At 34.7% G+C, this 18,938-nt stretch overlaps 1 protein-coding gene across 2 annotated transcripts in view; it reads right to left on the minus strand.

The window, feature by feature from the left end:
• Positions 1 to 1,246: 1,246 nt before the first annotated feature.
• The window catches only part of LOC117179548 (dual specificity mitogen-activated protein kinase kinase 7-like), a 250,545-nt gene continuing 232,853 nt past the window's right edge, over positions 1,247 to 18,938 (minus strand). For both annotated transcript variants that reach the window (XM_033371459.1, XM_033371458.1), the window contains 2 exons: positions 2,058 to 2,342; positions 1,247 to 1,981 (listed from right to left, as the gene is read on the minus strand). In XM_033371459.1, coding sequence (XP_033227350.1) covers positions 1,846 to 1,981; positions 2,058 to 2,342 — 421 coding nt within the window. In that variant the 3' untranslated portion in view covers positions 1,247 to 1,845. The remainder of the gene's footprint in view (positions 1,982 to 2,057; positions 2,343 to 18,938) is intronic.

An 18,938-nucleotide genomic window follows, 5' to 3' on the forward strand; every position in this document is an offset into this window, starting at 1 on the left:
ACACTAGCCTAGCAAGGGAGTTGTTCATCTTCGGAGAGTCGTGGGACCGGTACCTCTAGAGAAAAAGGTTTTCTCTAAGTACTTAAGGCTGTTGCTCTTGGTGGTTCGGAACCCACTTTAAACTGTAGGTCCCCCTTCCACCACCAAGTAAGTGTGTGGAGGGTGTGTAAAGGAATAGAGAAGGTGTAAGAAAAATGTAAACCCTTAGGGGACACATTAGAAGCTTCCATTCCAATAAATTTTTTTTTAAAGCTTGAAAATTTTTCAATTTTTTTCGTAAATGAAACAGAATAATAGAGTGAAAAAATCCTTTTGAAACCCGCAATAAAAAAATTTAAATCGCTAAAATAGAAAAGAAGTTACAGGCATTTGAAAATATCTGTACAGGCTTTGGGGTAGAAAGTGTCAGCCTCCCCCCCCCCCCCTGAAAAGGTTTGTTAATTGTGGTCTCTAAATTTGTCGTGCAAGTACTGTTGGGTAGGTCAACATATTCTGAGAATTTAAAGAAAATCTAAGAACATGACTTTAAAGTTGGGGAAATTGAGAAATACTGCCCCATTAATACTATATATATGTCAAATTAAATAACGATATTCTTTCATTCATCAAAGGAACTTCTAGGAGGACATGGCGCAAGGTTTTCGGAATTTTTTTATTATAAGATGTTCTTGAATATGCTTATATTGTCACTATCTAAAAATTAAAGGAATGAATAATAATGAAAACATAATAATTCCATTTTCAAATTTGTCCATGAATTTGTTCATGAATTTGATGAGTAATTAAAACTTTCGCTGCCCAACAAAATTCCTGGACATTTTTATATTTCTCCGGAATACTAAAAAGAATGAAAATATCAGCATTCTTTATATGAATATAAGTTTATTTACATTGTAACAGATACCATTGTAAAGTAGGCTCAACCTAGTTAATAAATGAATATTAATTACATATAAATAATTACATCTTCTTAGCCCTGAGTATGCCTTTGTATTAAATAATATACATTCGTCGAAATCATTGCGTGTAACGAATGCTGGACTTGTATATTTTGCTGGAAAAACGCGTTAACTGTCCATTGCCATTTAGTGTGAATTCTAGTTTAGTCATTGCCCCATTTACAAATTTTTGTTCCATCGATTTCGCTTTTTAGAAAAACTACTGGCTCCAGTCTCAGTAGAAATGGAAATTGGAATTTTTCGAAACAGCATGAACATGTGACCTTAGAAAAAGTTTACACAATTAGTACGTTTCCGTAATTTATTTATTTTTTGTACATATACTTATGCATACTTTTAAAAACGCTCAAGTGAAGTATAGGCGATATGAAAGTTAAGCTTTAAATTGTGGATTATTTTTAATCAAAATTCCGGTCTTCACAAATATGAAAAACTTGGAAGCTTGTGAAAATATCAAAAATCAAAGCTTTACAATTTACAACAGCAGTCAAAACATAAGAATTACAACGAAGCATTTAGTTACTTTGTAAATCCACATTACAACAAGAATTAATATCGAAAAATTAAATCTAGTTTCTTGCGGTCATAAAAAAAGTTGTATCAAAGTATTATTTTCAACGTTGAATGATTATTTTGTCTATCTTTATAAATAACACAGGATCACGCTCGTCCTGAAAATCACGTATACAATTTTCATGCGCCGCGATTTGCAGATAAATTTTCTTGATGAGTATTACCTCTGTTTTGACTTTACGTTACTCAAAAACAGTCTGGGGAGCGAAACTTGTTTCATGCGACTCTCGTTTAAACGATGTATATCGGGCGATTCAATAGATTCTGTTTTGCGAGGCATCGACGAAGGGCATTGCCTGAATTTTTCAATGGGTTATGAAGGCGGTGGCCTTCTTTGTAGGTCAGGGGTGTAGCGAAGATGAGCTCGAATGTGCTGAGGACTTCCAGGTACTGAACAGCTTTCCGATAATCTTCTCGGCGGAGGCTGGGGTGGCGAATGCGAGACATATCTGCATATAGAAGTTCATATTAAAAACAAAGAGTTTAATTTCATTATTAATCGCAGTTTCAATATTTTAAGCCAACCTTCGCAAAAAAGAAGGAGAGTACTGATCCACTAAAGTTCGTCGAAGGGTCAACGGAGACTCTCCTCGATTCAATCTAGGCGGTGGCTCTGGTGAAGGCGCACGATCGCTTCCAAGCCTGAGCCTCACGTACGAGGCGAAACGTTTCTTCGCAGATTCTTTGGATCCAACTTGAACTTGTACTGGAGGCGACGATTCTTGTTTTAGTGGATGTGCGAAACGGGAGATCAATGATTGAGGGCTATGAGTACTATGTGATCCTTGAGGAGGAGGTTCTGAAGGAAATCTGAAACATTGAATATTCAAATTGTTAACACTTTCTTTAAAATAAATTGTTAATTCTTGAACCCTTCTACAATTAAATCGTTTCAATTTCTTAATCATTAATTAGGAAGAATACTGTCACAATTGTATCCACAATCTCATTTAATGAGACTCAGTCTGAATTGTACAATGTTATATAACCAGTATAATTTGATTTCCAGCCTTCTATAGCTTGCTTTAATTACTTATTCTACAGAAACAGTACTATAATACATCAATTCATCTTTTTCTATAAAGGTTTGTGTGCTTTCGGTTTTTCTCGGGTAAAGTTCCGAAAAACCCAATCAAACATTTTACATGTAATGAAAATTATATTTAATCAACGCAAGAGTACTCCCAGAATACAAATAATATGATTATTTTATGTTTTAATTATTATGAGCAATTTAAATTAACAAATAGCCAAATATTGTAATTTTGGCTGAAAAATTTGTGTTCTTGGCTAAAAATGCTTTAAATTATTGTCAGAGTAATTGTTAGTCAGAATATCTATAAATTATTAACAATTCTGTGCGAAAATTTGAATTTTCTTCAATTTCGGCTTTCCTTTTATCATCTGAACTGATGCATACATTCTTAAAAAAATATATGAGGTGTTCTCTCGCAGAACGACCTAAGTACAATTTAGTTGTATCGAGAAAAATCGATTTGAAAATTCAACATTGTACACATCATCGTTAAATAACTAATCAAATGTAATTTATTTAGTGTAAACATATACTGTCCATTAATGGATTTAAAGCATACAATCTTCAATCAACTTTTTTTAACAATATTTTTAGTGACAATTTATGCAAAATCAATTAGGTCGTTTTTCGGGAGAAATACTAAAAATATGTTTTATAGCTATAAAAACACGAGAAAATTTTAACAGTAAGAGATATAGTAAGAGATTTATTTATATAATTTTATTTGATAATATACAAAACAAATAAATGCTATTTTGTATTATTTATTTATTTCTGAATCTAACTCATTGCACACTGCATCTTAATTAGCTGCAAATTAATCGTGGTAAAATTATCTATTAGTTGGTTTAAGAAAACGTAATAAAAATAAAAGATCTTTCTGTTTAGCTTCGTTGATACCAACTTGACGTAATTTTTTAATAGTTAAGTTCTCTTTGTTGCAAACATACGCATTATTTTTAAAATAGGTGAAACATTCACCACTACCACTGTATTTCTTATACGCAAAGAAGACTTTGGTAGGCTTGAATATTAACTTAAGGTACTTTTGAATTGTAAAAACAGAATCTTTTGATTTTTAGCACGATTACTTTTCCTTTTATTCTCTTCCCACCTGCCTCGCCGCGATTTTATTTTTAAATCATGGGTGCTGCAAGATGTTGAAGTGTTGTAAAATAAACAGTCATACAAGTATCCATTATTTCATATTTCAAAGATATATCGCTTTATAAAGTAAATGACACGGCTACGCTGCTTGACTCTAACGACTGAAGTACAGGAGCCGAGTCAGCTGAGTCGAGCGGGAGAGTACGCGGGCGATAATATGGTAGGCGCATGGTTTCAAACACTCACAGTTTGCTCAAGAATTGATTAAATGTTATGAAATTTGGTATATAAATATGTTGGGACCTTGTCTACCTATTAACATTTTCTCCCGAAAAACGGCCTAATCGCTTTAGGTCGTTCTTCGAGCGACCGCCTCATATGTTCAATTCTATTTGTAAAAATACACTATTTCTATCTAAAAATTAACAATAAGTAATTGTTACTATTTATTGTTAGTATTAATTGTTATATATTGTTATTATTTATTGTTATTATTTTATTTCAAATATCACAAAATTTCCATGTATTTAGAAAAGCTTTCTTGTACCCTTGAACTTCGATGAATTGAAGTTAGCTGTGAAAAAGTGAAAATCGCTAATTTTGCTTTCATTTGTTTCTAAAGCTTCGGAAAATCAACAGAACACAACAGATTTTGCGTGTTTTAAACTGTCGAATATTTTCTAAATCTTTATTTTGAACTTCGGCTGCTTCTTCGGAATGCTGTCCAACTGATAAAAGAAAATTCAACATTAAATACAAACGTACATAGAGTTGAGAGGTCTCAAAAGTATATTTGTCAAATTCTACCAAGTCTGTTGCCTCTGAAATTTGCCAACTTTGGTATAATGTACCTGAACCTTGTTTTACGAAATCGATTATAAACCCAGTTTTTTCTTTAAAAGCTGCACATATCTGTTTTTTCCATCTCTTTTTTCTCTTTCAAATAATCAGAGCCTATTCGTCATTTCTTAGATTCAAGGCGATATGCTATATGTAGGGGCGGACCCACAAAAATATTTCAGGGGGGGGTTGAATATATATATATATATATATCCCATGCATGGCTTAGCGGCGTCAGCCTTTAATACGAAAGGCCAAAAGTATCGGGGGGGGGGGGTGAACCCCATAAACACCTCCCTTGGATCCGCCACTAGTATCAACAACTTTCATTCTTATTCTGCCTAACTCATTCATCTCTTTCAATTTATCTTTGTAAAGATAGCAAGCCGTGATTGATGCAGTTTTCGAAAGAGGCTGAGAAACTTCATGGACTACCATAGTCAATTCTATAACAGATTTTATAGCAAATGTAGCAGTATTAGTTTCCACTATTGTTCGCTTTATATAATAATCAATCTAGCGAGGATTGTTCGAAGCTTTAGATGCAAATGTAGCGAATTTTCACTTTTTCACAGCTAACTTCAGTTCATCGAAGTTCAATGATACATGAAAGCTTTTCGAAATATATGAAACTTTCGTAATATTTGAAAGTAAATAATAACAATAAATAATAACAATGACTTATTGTTAATTTTACATAGAAATAGTGACTTCAAATCCATCTCCAAAAATGTAAAACAGTTTTAGTGCAAAAAAATTATTTTCCAGGTCAAACTGTCGAAGTTTTATATTTATTTAATTTGTTTAAAAATCAACAATTGTTGTATTTTTAGAAATACAATTGAACATATATTATTTTTAAGAATATCTCTAACAATGCAGATAGTAAAAGGAAAACCACAAATTCCAAATTTTTGCAGAAAATTGTTTACAACAATTCTAATTATTAATAATGTATAGATATTCTGACTAACAATCACTCTGAGAATAATTTAAAGCATTTTTAGTTAAGAACTCAAATTTTTCAGTACAAATTAAAATCATTATTATTTGTATTCTGGGAGTCCTCTTGCGTATGCAAAATGTTATTGAAGAGTAAATAATTATTTTGTGCAAAATCATGATTTTGCCGTACTTTGAGTAAACATATAATAAACAAACAAATAAAAATTCAAAAAAATATGACCAATGTCCTCTTTGAAATGTAGTGCACTTAATTTTCTTTTAAATCAATAAATCGTAAATAGGGTCAACATTGAAGGATGTAGACGTTTTTGAACGAAAACTATGCGTCAGTGGGTTAGACAACAATGCAAAAGTCAAGATTGTTCCTTTTTCTTCGATAGATATACGTCTGTGACACGAGGCATCAGTGTGTTGAGGGCATGTGACACGCTCAAATACCTATATAACCGACCTCACTTTTTCAGTTCACTGAATTTTTTATTTTTTTTTAACTTAACAACTTTTTTTGTGAATAAAATTTCGGACTGAAACTTTGGACAATGTATCACAGGACCATAAAGTACGTTTATGTAGTTTATTTGAGTAGGCATTTCGCTCGAAATTATTTTCAAATTAATTAACTGGGTACATAAACGTAATTTACTGTCCATTCTTGCATTTCTCGAAGTTTGAGGCGGATAATTTACATATAAAAAAAGATCTTAAGTTCAAAAAATTTCAAGGTAAGAAGAAAATATGTCAAAAAATGTTCACAGTTTTAATTTCTTTGAAAATAATTTTTAGTGAAATTCCTACTCAAATGAAGTACATAAACGTACTTTATGGTCCTGTGATACATTTCCAAATTTTCAGTCCGAAATTTTGTTTACAAAAAAAAAAAGTTTTTAAGTTAAAAAAAATATATATTCAGTGAACTGCAAAAGTGAGGTCGGTAATATAGATATTTGAGTGTGTCACATGCCCTTAATACAGTAACGGAACGTTCCAAGATTTCACGTTCTTCGACAGTCGAATATTTTTAGTTACGTCAATTGGCTACAGTGGATCACTGTTGGGAATAATAATTGAATCGAAATTCGAAATCGACAATACGAGTCAGCGCTTCTCTTCTACTACCACCTCGTACCGCAATGCAGGGTGAAAGACAGTGAAGAAGACTGCCGAAAAACTGTGTGTTCGTATTTGTAGAGATCTTTAACATTGTTTTTGTTTTTTGAAGATGCACAGTGAGTATTTTGCTCAATTTTCGGGAGATGTAATGAACTGACACATCCAAAAAATCGAAAATTGTGATTTGTACGCTCGGAAAGATGAAGATCTCAGTGAAAATATCAGTGTAATGCCGTCGATCATAATAGTGAATTTATTATGGTACATTATTCAATCCCAGTTATGAAACCATACATTATTTAAAATCATATCAAAGTTTAAAAGATTATACATTCTATGACGTTGTTTTTGTGGTAAAGGTGAAGTGCAAGGAGTTTCATGGTGATTTTCTGATTTTGAGTAAGGTTAGGGTAACGTTAGTATATTTTTAATTAAAAGTTAATGTTTGAGTATTATTTGCAATTTATATGAATTTATATGAATATATATTTATATTTAATTAAGTAATATTCCTGTGAAGCAAGGAATTTGTTATCATTTTTTTACCAAGTTCCATTGCTGATGTAAAATGCGATTGAAACATTTGAGATTTATAAGGTAGGAATAAACTTGAGAATACACGATTGAAAACTGAAAAAAACACTGGTGAACGGCAATGGGGCGTTAGTGCCGCTTCAGTGGTTGTCTGTGCAGATTTTCAGCACCTAAACGGAACTAAGAAGTGATGGCATGGTCATATAATGGTACTATTGTATTCTTCAAGTTCCGGGCGGGCAGAGTTATTTACAGTATTTGGCCGCAAACAACCCGGCTCGCTTTTTAGTATTTTCTTCAAATTATTAACACTTTTGTTTAATTTATGAATTTTCCCATTGTACATATTTATAATGTGAGGGATCTCGCAAATTAAGGGGATGGGAAGGATTTGGAGTCTCAAGAAGCGAGTGAAGACAATAATGTTAAACAAATTTGAATGAAAATGAGGTTTATTAAACCAACTTACAGCGTTTCAAGGATGATATAGTCTCCATAGCCCTAACTGGGTGGCGAAGCCAAGAGCGGGCGAACACTAGTGGTGGTGGTATCCGGGCTTTTAATCCAAGAAGCCGGAAACGGCTGATATCGAAAATGTCGAGGAGAATATCGTCCTAAGGCGATGGGCGTCGCTGTAGGTACAAAAGGGTTGGGAATGGAAGTCCAAATTTGCCTACTATCAGACGGGCCGGTGGCACAAGACTGGCTTCTCGGTGCCCAGGTTTTGGATATTAGGACTAAGAAGTGGTGTTTTCCCCACTCCTAGTCCTGGGTTCGCAGGGACTATCATTGTGGGGTGATTATAACTTTTTTATAACTTCCCCCACCCTGTATTTTTTAAAGATTGTCTCGCACATTTCCGATTCTATGTCGAAAGTAAAACCATTTTCTTCATCAGTTGCATCTAGTTCTATATAAAAATCGTCTGCTTTATTGGTTCCTTTTTCCTCGTCTTCAGTATTATTTTCTTTCCTTCTAGTTGTGCCAGTTCCTCTTTACTGAATGTTATTTTTGTATGAAGTTTATATGAAGTTTATATAAAGTTCTACTGGCACCATCCTCTCGCATTGACGACGTTTCCACACTTTGATGCCTTCCATCTTTTCCTTTCGGACGTACATTTAAAAAATCCTACCTCTCCAAACAAAAAATAAAACTAAAATTAAATAATATTTTTCTTTTAATTCTGCTTTTTCTTATCCTATTTCAACAATAATAACATCAATAAAAAATATAAAGTCTTAATTTTAACTATTTTTCTAAATTTTATAATTAAATTTTATATTTTAGTTGTTATCCTTCCAGATTAATACCTTCTTCCGACGTTCTGCTCTCCTTGGTTCTTTTTGCTGTAAAGTAACTTATATCTAAACTCTACTTTTTTATTTTAAGTGAAATTCCATATTGTCTTCTTATAGCCGTATTTACTTTCTTTTCTTTACGTTACTTATGCACCATTCAATTAAACTTACGTAGAAGTAATTCAAATATTGTAATTTCAAAATAAAAGTGCAAAAAATAAAATCTATTTTAGTTTTTCTGTTTTCTGGGTTTTGAGTAAATTTTTCAGTTGTGTATGTGATTAAGTAGGAAAAGTTTCATTGTAAATGTAGACATCTGCGTCCCAATCTGTGGAAGAGTCTTCTTTTTCCTCCTTTATTGATTTTGTTTTCCTTGTTGCTTCCTTTGCATATCTCTCTTGTCTCTATTTCAATAATTTTTTCATTTTAATCCCTTCTTTACTTTTTGCATCGAAGGTAGGTTGTATAGGAATCTCTTTTCTTCCGATAATTTTTTAATCCTTTAATCTCCTTTCTATCTTCTTCATCTGTCCTTATTCGCTTTGCCTCCGGTGTTTCGTTCATCGGAGGTTGTTCGATTTTGAAGGTGTCTACACGAGAATGTTTGAGAGATTTCCTAGCTGGTAATTCTTCCTTGCAGCAAGAGCATTTTAGTAGTACGTCAATTTTGTCGTTATCAGTGGTGTAAAAATAAACTCAATAACATGCATGTAATTAAAAAGAAAAATTTGAAATGAAATCTAGTTTTTAATATTAAATTTTTCAATGTACTTCAAAATTTTTGTTTCATTTTTTAGCTTGAATTGTGGTGTCTGAATTTTTAATTGCTTCTTCCCTAATTACTTTTTATTTTCGCATTGTATCTGCCCATTTTTCGAATTCTTGAAATTTGATTTCACTTTTATCATTTAAATCCTTATTTAACGCTTGCATTGGTTGGAGTTCTCTATCTAAATTTAAAATGGATGGTGTGAGTCCTGTTGAAGAATTTTTACTTGTATTAAACGTAAATTGTAAGTTATCTTAACTTTCATTCCATGATTTATCAACTTTTTATAAATACGCTTTTATTGTAGTTTTAATTTATCTGTTACATCTTTCCGTTGAATTTGCTTGCGCATGATATTTAGAAGTTTTTGAATGTCTAATACCAAATGTTTTAGTTAAGTTAATTATTGATTTATTTACGTACTCTCTGCCATTATCTGTATCTAAAATTCTAGGATTTAAGTCAAAAATAATTTGTAGGAATTTTCGCAAAAGTTTTTTCCATGGCTCAGTGTCTTGCTTATTTATTATTATGATTATCAATCAAAACTGTTTCTCTTAACTCTTTGTGTATTGTTAGTTTCCACAGGTTGCTATCTGAATTTAAGCTTGATTTTAAAGGGTCGGGTATATGAAAATATAATTGATTGTCGCGTGTTTTCCAGTTTGGATTTTCTTCTGATATATTTTTAGCATGTATCATTTTATTTTTATACCAATTATCCTCAATTTCTTTAAAATCTTTTTCTTTCGTTTCTATTACGCTGGCTAAAATACTAGAATCTTTTATTTCATTTTCATATAACGCATCTGGGATTTGATTTAAACTTCTTTCCTATATATAATTTCACAATCATACTCTAACAATCCTAAGGCCCATCTTGCTGATCGGCCAGTTGGATTTTTAAAATTATAAAGCCATTTCAAGGCAATATGGTCTGTTATACCTTTAAAAGAATAACCCTCTAAATAATCGATTCCGTTTTTCAGTATCTGTAGGATGATAAGTTGAAAAACACACAACTATGGACTTTACTGTGGGTGGAACTCCAATTGGGTAGTACTCCTCTCGCTGAATTTCTCGGGCAGATATATGTTCCTCAGATAAAGCTAAACGAGGTGGGGAAAACAGATCGATGAAGTCTGGAGATCTAGATAATCATCGTCCAAGTGTTAAGGATGTTCCGGAGTCAGAAATGGATTAGGAGAAACTGGTTCTCCAAAACCCGAAGCTTCGTCTAACGGAAGTTCCTTCCATGGACTACCATTATATCCTTGTTGACGAGCTTCTGTCAAGCGTTTCTTTTGACTTGGTTTGCATTTGTTAATTTCCATCTACATATGACGGGGATTTGATTTTACGGACATTATTTAAAGTAACACCGTTTCTACGGGAGCAACGAGAGAAAATGAGTGAGAGAAGAAAACTCCATACCTACGGACGATACGAGAGAAATTTAAGAGAAAAAAGAAGAAACCCCGTTCTTAACAAGAGCAACGAGAGAGAGAGAGGGGGGGGTTAGGGAAAACTAGAAAAAAAGAAACTGCGTTCCTACAAGAGTAACGTGAGAGAGAATAGAGGAAAATAGTAAAGACAGGCACTGCATTCCTACTAGAGGAACGAGAGAAAGAGAGTAGAGGGAAAATAGTTTAGAAAGAAAACTCCATCACTACGTAGAGAAACGAGAGAATAATGATCAGGAAAAAATAAAACAAATAAATTAAATTTGCCAAAAAGTAAAGTGCTCGAGAACTTACGACTCTACTGGATGATATTTAACTGGTAGCCAAGTCCTCGTTTTATTCGCGTCACACACCGATTAATAATTAAATTGAAGTTTAAATGATTCAAGATGAGTTTTATTTGGAACAAATGATTCTTAACCAAACAAAAATATATCACATAGAATGGTTACGATTCTGCAAAAAAATCCCTGAAAAGAATAAACGATTCTTTTAGGTTGTTGCGTTGACAATAACTGTCACAAACTAAACTCTCGTTTGCTTTTACATTCTTTTTACAAGGACGTATGCAAACATTAAAATAACATTCATTGGTTATAACCAAGAGCTTAGTTCACACACTTACAAATTCAAACTTATTTAAATTCAAAATTTACATTTATAATATTAGATTACTAACCTAGAATATTATAAATCTTAAAACTACAAAATAATATAGTACTTTTGTAATAATTAGTAGGATAGTATTTGTTGCTATTGAAGGAATTACAGAAAATTTAAAGTGATAACTTCTTGTGTAACACAGACTACGAACATTCTTTTTCTGCAGCTGAATATTTACGTTCTGTTCCATTTAGACCTTTACTTGCAAAATCTATTGCATAATTTTTCCCATTTATTGTTTGTTTTAAAACAGTTCCTAATCCTATATCACGAGAATCAGTTTCAAGTTGAAAAGTAATTCCAAAATCAGGTGCTGTTGTTAGTAATCTTAGCATCTTAAATTTTATCCAAAATAATTTCTAAATATTTTAAATATTTCTCGAAATTTATTAAGGTTATAATTATGTCATCAAGGTAGCAAAATACGTGTGGTTTTAATTCTAATGTTATTAGTTTATTCATCAGGCGCTGGAATGTTTCAGAAGCATTTTGTTATTCCAAATAGCATCCTCTTGAACTGATAAATTCCTTTGCCTGGGACTATAAAAGCTGTTATTGGTTTAGATTCCTCGTCCACCGGTATCTGATGATATGCTGAACGAAGATCTATTTTGGACATGTACCTTGCTGACCTTAATGCATCGAATATTTCCGACATTATAGGAATTGGGTATAAATCTTTTTTAGTTACTTCATTTACTTTCCTGAAATCTCAGCAAAATCTATATTTCTCGTTGGGTTTCTTTATCATGACTATCGGATTCGACCAATCACTTTTAGAAGGTTCTATAATTTTTCTTCTAGTATTGGATCTGCTTTCTCATACATAAATTCTCTCATTTTAGGTGACACATAATAGTATTTTTGTTTTATAGGTTCATTACCTTGCACATCTATTTTATGGCTAGTAAAATGGGTCGATTTAAATTCTGATCCCTGATCTATTATCTTTCTTTTAATTAAATTTTCTAACTGCACTTGTTTTACTTCATTTAATTCTAATATGCCTTCAGAAATTTCCTCGCAAAATTCTAAATATTTCTTTCTATTTTTACGCGATTAATATTATTGTTTATTACCGTATTATTCCTAAAATTATACCAATTACTTTTTCTAATGGCGAATCATTTTTCTATTATTGATAATTTTTTCCTCTGTTTTATCGATAACTGTTTTAAATTTAGAATCACTTTTCTCTTTATTGCATTAAAATGGCCCTTTAAATTCTGTTTCTAATTTACCCGCACTTTTTCTAAATATGAATAAACAATAAACTAACAAAAATCAATTTTCGTAGCATTGTCTAAAGAACCATTTTCAAGTATTTCTTTTTCCCTTCAAAATTTTAATTTTATTTCTTCTTTCCAATGGTACACATGCATAATTAACTTTGATTTTCTATTTTCATCATTTTTTTCTAAGACTTCTGTTCTCGACATAGGATTTTGTAGGAATTGTGGATTTTCTAAAGAGGGCGCCAAATTTGTGAGGGATCTTGCAAATCAAGAGGATGGCAAGGAATAGGAGTGTCGAGATGCAGGTGAAGTTAATAATGTTAAACAAATTTGAATGAAAATGTGGTTTATTAAACCAACTTACAGAGTTTAAAGTTTCAGATAGTCTCGATAGCCCGAACTAGGCGGCGAAGCCAAGAGCGAAGGAGCATTGGTAGTGTTGGTATCCGGGCGATGAAGGCAAGACACTGGAAGCGGATGATGTCGAAAACGTCGAGGAGAATATGGTCCTGAGGCGATGGGGCGTCATTGTAGGTACCAAAGGAGTTGGGAGTGGAACGTCCGAGTTTGCCGATTATCAGAGGGGCTAGTAGCACAAGACAGAGTTTTCAGTACGCAGGTTTTGCGTATTAGGACTAGGAAGTGGTGTTTTTCTCACTCCTCGGCCTGAGTTCACAAGGTCGTATCATTGTGGAGTGATTATAACTTTGTTATAATAACCATTAAATTAAATTTGTTATAATAATTATAACCTATATACTAATATACTATTTTGAAGTTGAATTAAAAAATCGTGTCTGTTTTGGTGTATATCATTCCATTTACGAGATCCGTTATATGCATTACAATTTTAAACATCTAAAAGAAAAAGTTAGATATCTGAAATGATCGAAACCTGAAAATTCTGGATTTCTAACCTTCTCATAGATAATTTCAAGATACTACAAATTTTAATTTTAGATTTTGAATTCCTTTCAGCTGGTCTACTTGATAGTCTAGTCCCAGGTATAAAGGAAACTTCTTCTGGCATTTAAAAGCGAAATCTGAGTAGATTTAAACGAGCAGCACTGGAACGTCACTGGGCAGTGCCGTTTCAGTGCGATTTTCAGTGCTTTGCATCGGTGCAAATAAAAATACACCAAATTTTATATTAACTTTATTCAGTAGCATAAAAGCTTGCACTTCACTTTTAGATGCTTTCCAATAATGTATGGTTTAAGAACTGTGGGATTGAATAAATTATGACAGTAAATTCACTATCGTGATCAAAGGCACTAAACTGATATTTTCACTCAGATCTTGATCTTTCAGAACCAAATCACTCTGTATTCAACCAAAAAATGAAATTTTCTACATATTAGTTCAAATTTTAATTAAAATCAGATGAATATGATACTAAACAGTTGAACCTTTAAACAAAAAGATAAATTTTCAATCAAGAAGATTAATTTTGTAACAAAAAATACGATTATTCGAACAAATAATGAAATTTTGAACTGAATTAATTTTCTATCAATAGAACAATATTATAAAAAGTATTTTAAATAAGATAGAATGCATTTACAAATAGGAAGGTTCTACACTTTATTTTGCAGAATCTATCAGCGATGAATTTTTTAATAGCAAATTATAAAAGACGCTTTTTCCGATGTAAGACAAAAAATGTGAATTTGGACATCTATGTTACAAATAATAAAAAAAGATCAATTTTTAACCAATAAAATTAGTCGTTGTGATTGCAACTAAAAAGGATAATTTTTTAATTAAAAATGCACATTTTTAAAGAAATAGGATCGTTCAATTTTTAGTTTAAAAAATTAGTATAAAAAAAATACCACAAATGAGTTGAAATTTTAACTAAAACAGATGAATTTGATACCAAATAGTTGAACTTTCAACAAACTAAACAGATAAATTTTCAACCAAGAGGATTAATTTTCTTCCGAAAAAACACGATGTTCTAAACCAAATAATACAATTTTCAACCAAAAATATCAATTTTCAATTAAAAATGGGTCGCTCAAGACCACCTATCTCAAAGGCGTCAGATGTGGTTATGGCTGAAATTTTACCGCGATTTCGCTGGGATCGAGTGCAGTTTTTCAGATTAGCATTTCTGTGTGTGTGTGTGTGTGTGTGTGAGTGTGTATGAAGTGTGTATATATATGTGTATATACGCAGCCTTATCCTTGCATTCGGGGTTCTACAACACCAAACATAGTTGTAGTAAGTGCAGTTCAAAACAACAGAACGGGCAGGGTTCCCGACAATAGGTCGGACAACAATGCCGAACACTCTAGAGCTGGGGGAGCCAATCAAAATTGATTTAATGCGATGGATCGGCGGAACTGTCGAACACCCGCCCAAACCAGAGGAGGTCGAAGTATTTTGGAGAAAAGTCTTCGAAGTGCAGCACAGACTGGACGAAGACTCAAAAAATATAAATAGCTTCAAGGAGCTGTGTGATGCCCTTATAACACCTGATCAAGAATACCCACCCATCACAACCGAGGAGGTCCAAAAAGTATTAAGAGGGATGAAAAACTATTCCGCACCGGGACCAGATTGTATTAAAACCTTCTGGTGGAAGAAGTTTCCTTCAACCCATCAGCATTTGGCCCGTATTTTCACCTCATATTTAAAGACGGAAGAGCCGATTCCGCAGTGGTTTGTAGAGGGGCGCACAATACTCCTGCCGAAAATAGGCAACTTAGCTAACCCGAAGAATTACAGGCCAATCACTTGTCTAAGCACACTGTATAAGATATTCACATCTATCCTAAATAATAGGATCTCGAGAGAACCTGCTCAACGATAGATGTGTCTGCAAAGATGCAGCATTCTACCAGCGTGACCTATCGATGGCCTGGATTGATTATCGGAAAGCTTTCGATTCGACCTCCCATAGACTTATCATCTATCTTTTGGAAAGCTTAAAGGTTCATCCGCAAATCGTTAGGTGCATAGAGAGATTGATGCCGCTTTGGAAAATCAGATTTACAATCTTATCTGAAAAAATCGTGTGACAAAAAACAAGGTCACCTTTCAGAGAGGTGTCTTTCAGGGCGACACCATGAGCCCACTCCTCTTTTGCCTTACATTATTGCCACTATCTCTAGCACTTCACCATTCCGACGGATACTTGTGCGGAAAACCTGCAGATCAGAAGTACAAGGTCACTCCTGTATTTTACATGGACAATCTTAAGATCTATGCTAAAAACAAAGGGCAACTACATCTAGCTCTAGGAATTGTCGAACGATATACTAAGGAAATTGGAATGGAATTTGGGTTAGACAAATGCGCCAAGGTTTATTTGAAGCAAGGAAAGCTAAATGGCATCCCTGAAGATCCTGAGCTCGTTAATAGACGCGCTATACGACACATTTCCGCCGGAGAGACTTATACAGACCTAGGCGTGCCACAGAGCCGCATTCAGCATGTTACATCTATAAAGGATACTCTCCGAAGCAGATACAAACGTCTCATCCGGCAAAATTCGTTCTTCCGAACTGTCGGCGAGGAATAAAGTACCTGCAACGAATGGGCTTGCCGTCCCGATAGCACTCTATTCATTTAGATAAGTTCCATGGACGAAGAACGAGCTCAGATCCCTTCACATCGGGACAAGAAAGGTTATGCATATGAACAAAAGCATGCATCTTAAGTCTTCTGTTCCGCAACTGTAAATTGCACGCCGTCAAGGTGGTCGTAAAATATTGAGTATTGAATGTCTTCACAACAGGATTGTTCTAGGTACAGCACATGGAGGAGCAAATGGAAGAGACCCTCTTCTTAAAATTGTCAGGAATCACCAAGAAGCGGGAAAATGAGCGTTTCTGTACAAAGCAGCTGAGGAGGCTGCTGAAACACTTGGACTCAACTTCAGTATTAGGGGTGAACAAAATTCATCAAATCTTATCTATGTCGGGTACTCACTCCTGAAAGCCTGGATTAAGAAAGCACAAGAGAAAAACTTTCGTGAACAGCTCCTCGATAAGAGGATGCACGGTATCTTCCACAGAAATGTGGAGGATCAGTCAATCTCGTGTGAGCTAACGTTCGCTTTCCTGAAATCGCCCAGATTAAAGTCTGGTACTTAGGGTTTCATTTTGGTATGTCAAGACACTGTCATTTCCACCTTAACACACCGTCGCCACACTTTGAGCCAAGACATTTCCGATGATAGCTGCAGGGTGTGCCATGCACACCCCGAGCATTTAGCTCACATACTATCTAGTTGCCCAACTTATGCGGTGACGACCTACATCCAAAGGCATAAAGTGGCACTAAGAATGCTTTATAGTTGTCTTTGTCACTCTTACGGAATTAACCTTAATATCACTCCTCTAAACGCTCCTAGGGAAATCGAGTCAATTGTTGAGAATGGGAAGTGCCACATATACTGGAACTATATATTCTCGACAATTATTTCTGTTGCACACTCGAGGCCTGACATGGTTCTTCTTGAATTCAAAAAGCGAACCATTTTCGTTATCGAACCATTGGAGGTGCCAGGCTTTCACTCGTTAATAGCCTGAAAAGCATTCCCGCGTGTCAACAATATGCTAAAATACTTGCCGAAAAAATGCAGAAGGCGGTATTTCTTGGACCGCTCCGTGTTCTTAGGGTGCATGAAACTTTTGCCGGATCGTCGTATTGATTCCGTTACAGGCTGTAACCACCTATCTCACGGTCGTGAGACGTGGTTGCGGCTGAAATTTTACCGCGATTTCGCTGGGAGCAAGTGCAATTCTTCAGATTAGCATCCACTCCCGGTGAAATCCTGCGGTTGTCCTTATGACAAATTTTTAATATATATATATATATATGTGTGTGTGTGTGTATGCATATAAAATTTAAAATTTGTCATAAGGACAAACGCAGGAGCGGGTGCTAATCTGAAAAACTGCACCCGATCCTGAGAAAATCACGGTAAAATTTCAGCCATAACCACGTCTCACGACCTTGAGATAAGTGGTTACAGTGTGTAACGGAATCAATACGACGATCCGGCAAAAGTCTCGTGCACCCTGAGGACACGGAGTGACCCCGAGGACGACCGCCTTCTGTATTTTTTCCTTAAGTGTTTTAGCATATTGTTGATACACAGGGATGCCTTTCAGGCTACTAACCAATGAAAGCTTGGCAGCCCCAAGAGCGCCGATGATAAGGATGATTAGTTTAACAGAATATTCCGGGTACAATCGTTGTAACTCCCTTATAAGGTCTCTATACCTCTCTTTCTTTTCATTCTCCTTGACTATGATGTTTTCGTCAGCTGGTGCCGAAAATTCGATAACGAACATGGATCGCTTCTCGAAATCAAGAAGAACCATGCCAGCCCTCGAGTGTGCAACAGAAACAATTGTCGAGAACATAAAGTTCCAGTATATGCGGCACTTCTCATTCTCGAGCATTTAGAGGAGCGATATTAAGGTTAATGCCGTAAGAGTGACAGACATAGTAATAAAGCACTCTTAGTTCCACATTGTGGCTTTGGATGTAGGTTGTTCCCGCATGAGTTGGACAACTAGATAGTATGTGTGCTAAATACTCGGGGTGTGGCGACGGTATGTTAAGGTGGAAATGACACCGTATTGACATGCCAAAATGAAACCCTCTGTGCCAGACTTCAATCCGGGTGATTTAGGGAAAGCAAAAGTTTGCTCACACGACATGGACTGATTTTTCACGTTTCTGCGGAAGATTCCGTGCATTCTCTTATCGAGGAGCTGTTCACGCAAGTTTTTCTGTTGTGCTTTCTTAATCCGGGCTTTCAGGAGTGAGTACTCGAGATATATAAGATTTGATGCATTTTGCTCACCCCTAATACTGAAGATAAGTCCGAGTGTTTTAGCAGCCTCCTCCGCTGCTTTGTATGTAAACGCTCCTTCGTCCACTTGTTCGTGCTTCCTGACCATTTTAAGTAGAGGGTCTCTTCCATTTGCGACTCTATGTGCTGTGCCTAGAATAATCCTGTTGTGAAGACATTCAAGATTCAATATTCCGCGACCATCTTGACGACGTGGGATGTAGAGTCGCGGAACTTCTCCTTCTTCGTCCATGAAACCACTCCAAATGAATAGAGTACTACCGGGATCGCAAGCATGTTCGTTGCAGATACTTTATTCCTCGCCGACAGTTCGGAAGACCAAATCTGCCGGATGAGACGTTTATATCTGTTTCGGAGAGTATCCTTTATAGATGTCACATCCTGAATGTGGGTCTGTGGTATGCCCAGGTATGTATAAGTCTCTCCAGCGCAAAGGTGTTCGTATAGCGCTGCTATCGACAATCTCGGGGTCTTCAGAGATGCCATTAAGTTTTCCTCGCTTCAAGTAATAAAAAAATAAATATAAATAAAATATAAATAAAATTA

Source organism: Belonocnema kinseyi, chromosome 9, assembly GCF_010883055.1.
Source record: "Belonocnema kinseyi isolate 2016_QV_RU_SX_M_011 chromosome 9, B_treatae_v1, whole genome shotgun sequence".
Taxonomy (NCBI): domain Eukaryota; kingdom Metazoa; phylum Arthropoda; class Insecta; order Hymenoptera; family Cynipidae; genus Belonocnema; species Belonocnema kinseyi.